The 7,714-nt window shown below is 41.6% G+C and overlaps 1 protein-coding gene across 3 annotated transcripts in view; it reads left to right on the top strand.

The window, feature by feature from the left end:
- The first annotated feature begins 5,808 nt into the window (after positions 1–5,808).
- The window catches only part of rims2b (regulating synaptic membrane exocytosis 2b), a 103,795-nt gene continuing 101,889 nt past the window's right edge, over positions 5,809–7,714 (top strand). For 2 of the 3 annotated variants that reach the window (XM_058377162.1, XM_058377160.1), the window contains exons 1-2: positions 5,810–6,175; positions 6,466–6,620. In XM_058377162.1, the coding sequence (XP_058233145.1) occupies positions 6,505–6,620 (116 nt within the window). In that variant the 5' untranslated portion in view covers positions 5,810–6,175; positions 6,466–6,504. Of the gene's footprint in view, positions 6,176–6,465; positions 6,621–7,714 lie in introns of all 3 variants that reach the window. The other variant, XM_058377159.1, reaches the window with a different exon arrangement.

Raw genomic sequence — 7,714 nt, 5'->3', positions numbered from 1 at the left:
AATAAAACATAAATATTCAAATGAAAAGCATCACTCTTTCTCCTCTCTATTTGGTGTATTAATAACTAGACGAATGTCATAGTGGGGCAGCATGGTGGCTTAGTGGTCAGCACTGTTGCCTCACAGCAAGAAGGTCCTGGGTTTGAATCCTGGGTTCAAATCCCAGGTTTGAACAGACTTTCTGTGTGGAGTTTGCATGTTCTCCCCGTACCTGCGTGGGTTTACTCTGGGTACTCTGCTTTCCTTCCACAGTCCAAAAACCTGTACATTAGGTTAATTGGTCATTCTAAATTGCCCATAGGAGTGTGTGTGTGGTTGTCTGTCTATATGTGTGGCCCTGTGATGGACTGGTGACCTGTCCAGGGTGTACCCCTGCCTTTCACCCAATGTGTGCTGGGATAGGCTCCAGCAGATCCCCGTGACCCTGATTAGGAATAAAGCGGGTATAGAAGATGGATGGATGGATGTCACAGTGATCCATTTGCTACAATTTTTTTAAACCCTAAATCTAATCATTTTTTTTATTGAATTAATCCCAGTGTGAACCGCTCAATCTCAGGGAACTTTATTTCCATCATTTTGGAAATAAATAGATCATATAGATCATAATATTCTTGTAGATTGCTTACAAAATCACACAGGTTTTCAGGGACAGGCATTAAAATGGTTTAGATCCTACCTGTCTGATCGATACCACTTTGTAGATTTAAATGGAGAATTGTCCAGTGTAGTGCCAGTGAAATACGGGGTCCCACAAGGGTCAGTTTTAGGACCTCTGCTGTTCTCTATATACATGCTTCCCCTGGGTAACATCATTAGAAGACATGGGATTAGTTTCCATTCCATGTCAGTGATACCCAGTGGTGGACCATCAAGGCCAGTAAGTCCTTCTCTGCTGCTCTAAACAGCAGTGATCTGAATCACTGACTTGCATTTTAATATATTTAATATATTTTTCCATGAATGTGTATTAAATTATTCCCAATAGTCTATTCTCTACATTTCTTAGCTTTTCTCTCGGTTGTGCTGCTTCCAGTAGTGTATATTTATGATAAGAGTATTTATCCAATCATATTTCAGCCAGTGGATGACATCATGTGTTACCAGAGTGAAAGAAATCTTCCTTAAGGCCTTCAGAATCAATAGTGCAGGCGCCCGGAGCTTAAAATAAGTGGCAATGAAACTGTTCCATTAACCAATCAGATTTCGAGTTGGCGTCACTGGGGCCATCTAGCAGGCATACGATTATGTTAGCAATTTCCCGTCCTTTGATTGGATAATTGGACTAGTCAGAGACAGTGACCCGCCCATATACAGTGTTTCTATATTCACTGTGTCTCATTTCGGATGCTGCGTCCTCCGGAGATTGCAGTTTGCTGCATACGGCATCAAGAATGTCTTTATAGAGAAAAGTAACCGTAATAAAATGGACTATTCCTTGTGAGGTGTGAAATATTGTAGACTGATTTCTTTTTTACTTTGCTATTTAACGGCTGATTAGTATCTATTGCCGTGGCGTCCAGGGGCGATTCTAGAATTTTCATCAGGTTTGACTAACAGGGTAAGATGGTAAACTTATTCCACTGTATTGCACAGATGTGTTTAACATTTGAGTACTGAACAAGAGTCTTCCTGATCTCTCTCACACACACACACACACACACACACTTGTCCTCTGACCCTTGCTCTGTGACGCCGCGCTCTGCGGATTGAAGAACGCGCTGAAAGACGGGGAGGAGCCGAAGAGCCGCCGTGTTCATATGAAATTTAAAGGGGACTGAGGAGATCACCAATTTGTGTAGAGTTTATGGAGAATCACAGAATTTTAGGAGGGCTGAGTAGATAATGCCCTAGCGACGACCAAGGTGGCGTCATAATGATGGTATAGAGGTGGATTAATTCTTTAATTATTACACCAGTGAAGGCCTAGGTGTGAAACGCACGGCCTGCTACTGATGATACCCAGTTATATATCTCATCAAAACCAGATGAAATATCTACATTGTCCAGATTAACTGAGTGTGTTAAAGATATTAAAGATTGGATGACCGATAATCTTCTATTACTAAATCCAGATAAGACAGAGATATTACTTACTGGTCCAAAAACCTGTACACAGAAGCTCTCACAATTCAGCTTGCATTTAGAAGGATGTCCTGTTACTACTAGCTGGACAGTGAAAGACCTGGGCATAATATTAGACAGCAACTTGTTTAGAATTGACTATAAACTAACTCTACTCACATACAAGGCTCTAATTGGTTTAGCTCCCACCTATCTCTCCAGTCTTGTAACACGTTACAATCCACCACACTCTTTAAGATCACAAAATTCCAGACTTCTAGTAGTTCCCAGAATATTATATAAGTCTACAAAAGGGGGTAGAGCGTTTTCGTATTTAGCTCCAAAACTTTGGAATAGTCTTCCTGACAGTGTTCGGGGCTCAGACACAGTCTCCCAGTTTAAACGTAGATATATCTCTTTATCCAGGCACACACATAATTAATCCCTTAACCTCGTACTGCAGTACATCTGATCAAATACACATCATCATCTAGTTCTGCTAATATCATGAACAGCAGCTACGCTAATTCCTTTCCACCTGTTCCTTTTTCTACCCATCCTGAGGCATCTGGGGATTGTACCAGCTCCAGTAGACAGAGGCCAACCCTGCGAGGATCCTGAGGCATCCAGAGATGGACCAGCTTCAGCTGGGTTCTGCTTCATGAGGATTTGGGAATATCAAAGCAACGCTGCTGACCCTATGTGGACTTCGAGGACGACAACAACCTCCTAATTAATACACACTAACATTCTACATCTGCTGTATCTGTATCACACTGTAGACTGTACATAACTGCACAAACATTGTTCATATCACACTCTCCGGTGTTTCGAATAATTAATAATCACTCTGGTGTTTAGAATAATTTATAATCACTCTGGTGTTTAGAATAATTAATAATCACTCTGGTGTTTAGAATAATTAATAATCACTCTGGTGTTTAGAATAATTAATAATCACTCTGGTGTTTAGAATAATTAATAATCACTCTGGTGTTTAGAATAATTAATAATCACTCTGGTGTTTAGAATAATTAATAATCACTCTGGTGTTTAGAATAATTTATAATCACTCTGGTGTTTAGAATAATTAATAATCACTCTGGTGTTTAGAATAATTAATAATCACTCTGGTGTTTAGAATAATTAATAATCACTCTGGTGTTTAGAATAATTAATAATCACTCTGGTGTTTAGAATAATTAATAATCATTCTGGTGTTTAGAATAATTAATAATCATTCTGGTGTTTAGAATAATTAATAATCACTCTGGTGTTTAGAATAATTAATAATCACTCTGGTGTTTAGAATAATTAATAATCACTCTGGTGTCACCCAAATGAGGATGAGGTTCTCTTTTGAGTCTGGTTCCTCATGAAGGTTTCTTCCTCATACCATCTAAGGGAGTTTTTCCTTGCCACAGTCGCCTCAGGCTTCTCACTAGGGATGATTTTGTCTAACATCTAGGACTTTTTGTATGTTTTTTGTTTCCTATGCTCTGTAAAGCTGAAGAGACAGTGATCATTGTTTAAAGCGCTATAGAAATAATGAATGAATTGAATTTTATTTTGAAGGTTTATAAGTGGAAGATTGTTGCATATTTACACAATGTCAATGATACCTTCACACACACACTCACACATACACACACACACACACACACAAGAATATTTCTGTCCTCTATGAATCTTTACATCACCTTATAAACACACACTATAAATAACACACTGTATAGAATGGACGATGTTGGTCAGTGTAACACAATGTAGTGGTGGCTCAAGTGGTTAAGGCTCTGGGTCATTGACCAGAAGATCAGGGGTTCAAGCCCCAGCACCGCCAAGTTTCCACTGTTGGGCCCTTGAGCAAGGCCCTTAACCCTCTCTGCTCCAGGGGCGCCGTATCATGGCTGACCCTGTGCTCTGACCCCAACCTCCAAGGAGGGGATATGCAAAGAAAGAATTTCACTGTGCTGTAATGTATATGTGACAAATAAAGGCTGTTTCATTTTTCATTCATTTCATTGTAGCCGTATGTATCGGGGTATTTGGGCAGCATTTGGCTGTAAACCTGTCTGGAGTGACCACTCGAAACACGACTCTTCGGTCAGCTCTCAGCCACCGGAACGTCCTCCCAGATAATCGGATGGATCAATTGGATGCTGCAGGTTTATATTAGATCTGATACCTTATCGTTTCCATAGTAACAACCTTGCAAAGGGGTGGAAAATTTTTTATGGAGAATCACAGAATTTAAGAGGGACTGAGTAGAAATGTTAGGACCCCTCCGGCTCTTGTTTCTGCTCCTCCCTGAAACACACCTGCCTTCTTACTCAGAAATCTAGAGGGATGAACCATCAGTTTCTGCGTCCTGTGTAATCATCTGGATGTCCAGTAGGAGGCGCTGCAGGACCACAGTCACAGGCGGAACCTCAGCAGATTAATCAACACAAGATAAACACACACACACACACGTATTTACAGCATGCCAGACAGTCTCTGGGATTTTTTTTTGTGAAGTAGTGTTTAAGGTTAATTCTGTGTGTATTTAAGGATGAGTTTTTTGCTGCACTTTTGTTCTTTGAAACTATTTTTTTCTTTGAAACTATAAATCTGTCCGATAAAATCTGTCCGGTATTTATGCTAATTACAGCATTTCCTCATAGTTAATCACTACACTCGTTTTTCTCAGCCGTAAAGTCCACGTTTCCTTTTGAAACAGGAAGTCAGAGTGACGTCATGAATCCAGCCCCGCCCATTTAAAACCTGACAATAATTTAGTGCAGTGGCTGAAAATGGAAGAGGAGAGTTTATCGGGTCTTCTTCTGATTTGTCCTGATGGAGAAGACATGATGGTGTAAACACACACACACACACACACACACACTCCACCCTCTTCCACATACATAAACTCCAAACATTTCTTCTAACTTGGAAAGCAGTATGGAGACACAAAGCTCCCCAGGGGCGGAGCATGTAGACCGTAGAGATTGATGAATTGGATAATCACAAAGTTTCACCTTGATTTGATGAATGGAAGCGAAGAGATGATTAGTGAAATCTTACAGATGAACATTTAAATGTTTTTCTAGACCACACCTCTGTTTTACTGAAGCTCCGCCCATATGTCTAGCTCCACTAAAATGCTTAAAGATGCATTCAGTAAAATTAGAAAAATTTTCAGTTTAGTTTTTTAACAATATTCTAGATAATTCACACTCATGCTTATTAACCCCGCCCCTAGGATTTACACTGGTCTACAAAATGACTGACAGGAGGCGGAACCAAACCCAAACATTCATTCTGTACCTGAAGTCTTGTTAGACTTTTTCCAGTTTTTTTTATTTATTTTATTTGATCATATTCAGTATCTACCAGGTGATTTGTACAAATTATAAATAAAAACAATGGACTTTAAGTCTGTAGTTAAGTCTGAGGCCTAAAAATCTCAGGTGTAACTACAGGCTTAAGCACTATTATTAGTATTAAATCCTCACTTCCGGCGGAACTCATCCCTAAAAACAGCTCTATAAGTTAAACAGGGATGTGATTCGATGCTCCCTTATTATGCGCCCTACATGAGGTGTAATAAGCAGACTCGTGCGCTTTCTTCACCCTCTTTAGTGCACTGGGAAGTGCGCAGGGTGTCCATGTAGGATTCATCTTGCGTTTTGTCCCCGCTGGCCTTCCATATAAAACCAGCCGCACGGGAAGCCGGTGACGTGAGCACGCCTGGCCCCGCCCACCTGCTTCATTCCGCTTCATTCGATTCCATTTCCTCTTTTTTTTGCATCCATTTTTTCCCGCATTTAAGAAAATCTGTGGGAAAAAAAATATATTATCAGAGGAGAGAGGAGAGAAGACAGGAGCGCGGTGGAGGGGCTGAGGGAAAGAAAAGAAAAGGGAAAAAGGAGGAAGGGGAAATAAAAGAAGGGAGGAGGGCGCAAAAAATAAATAATAAAGGAAATAATAAAAAAAGGCCTCGGGATTTATATACTTTGTATTTTTTTTTATTTTTTGTGGATGATCCTGAGAGCGGTGTTCGCACAGGAGCAGCAGAGGAAATGGGTTAGACCGGGATTAGTCATGATGTGGAGCTAAATAAAACCAAAAGGTAAGAGGTTGATTTGTGTTTGTATTTATGACCGTGTTGTTACTCACCACATGCACACACACACACACACACATACACTTCAAAGGCAATGCGGTGCAGGTGCTAGGTGTAAATAATAGAGCTGTAATGGTGCATCTAGGAAGCATGATGCTGCATGTGGAGAGAAATGTGCATGTGATGATGATGATGTCCATGTGCTGCATTGCATTTCTCTGCAGAGCCTCGTGCTCTCAGCACACACCTCTCTGAAGGAATGATTATGTTCTATCTGTGTTTCTGACATGTTTCAGCCCCGTGTGTGTGTGTGTGTGTGTGTGTGTGTATGAAAGATGTCAGCTCCGGAGATGCCGGACCTGAGCCACCTGACCGAGGAGGAGAGGAAGATCATCCTCTCGGTCATGGATCGGCAGAAGAAAGAAGAAGAGAAGGAGCAGTCCATGTTGAAGTGAGCGAGCTGATCGGTCGTGTGTGTGTGTGTGTGTGTGTGTTGTCTCTTTAAAACGTTATTTTTAGAGCTGGGAAATCCAACACCGCAGCTTGCCGGGGCTGGGAGAGAAAATGTCCCGCGGTGTAAACACGCGCAGCACACGCGCACTGGAGCTTTTCTCAGTTCCTCGTGCATATTTTTTTCTCTCTCCCCCTAACGCGTCTACAGCATGCGTGTTATTGCGGTGTGTCAGAGTGCAGCCGGTTGCACGACTGGTTTCGGTTGGATCAGGGTTAGATCGGGTTAAGGGTTTGATCTTTGCTCAGCTCGGCTCTGAGCGCCATCTTCCTTTTTTCCCCTCCTCATCACTCACTTCTCTGATCATTTCATTAAATCAGTCATTTCACACACGGCTTTAGTAGCTTCAGTGCCGGCGTGGCCCTTCCTTCTGTGTGTGTGTGTGTGTGTGTGTGTGGTTTTCATTTTCAGCACCACGGCACTGTCCGCTCACAATGGGCTTCGTCCCAAACAGCTCCGTATTACACGTTTAGGGCACTATGTAGGGTGTAGAGGAACATTAATCCATATTTAATGTGCTGCATTTCTATAGAGAGGATGGAGTCACTAATCATTCCCTAATGACTAATCACACTCACTATATAGCATATAGCATATCACAGCTAGACTCTTATTTCTCCTGAATACTGCCGAAAGTTTTGGGACACCCCTCCAAATCATTAATCACCTTCGGGATGAATTAGAGTGGAGACTGTGAGCCAGGCCAAAACTGGGATGTCTGTCTTTACCTGCACATGAATGTAATATGGAGTTGTCCCGCCCTTTGCAGCTATAACAGCTTCAACTCTTCTGGGAAGACTTTCCACAAGGTTTAGGAGTGTGTTTATGGGAATTTTTGACCATTCCTCTAGAAGCGCATTTGTGAGGTCAGGCACTGATGTTGGATGAGAAGGTCTGGCTCACAGTCTCCACTCTAATTCATCCCTATCAGGTTGAGGTCAGGACTCTGTGCAGGCCAGTCAAGTTCCTCCACACCAAACTCACTCATCCATGTCTTTATGGACCTTGCTTTGGTCACTGGTGTACAGTCATGT

Source organism: Hemibagrus wyckioides, linkage group LG24 (genome assembly GCF_019097595.1).
Source record: "Hemibagrus wyckioides isolate EC202008001 linkage group LG24, SWU_Hwy_1.0, whole genome shotgun sequence".
NCBI lineage: Eukaryota > Metazoa > Chordata > Actinopteri > Siluriformes > Bagridae > Hemibagrus > Hemibagrus wyckioides.
Note: the sequence above shows the minus strand (reverse complement) of the source record. Positions and strands in the feature narration are given on the sequence as shown.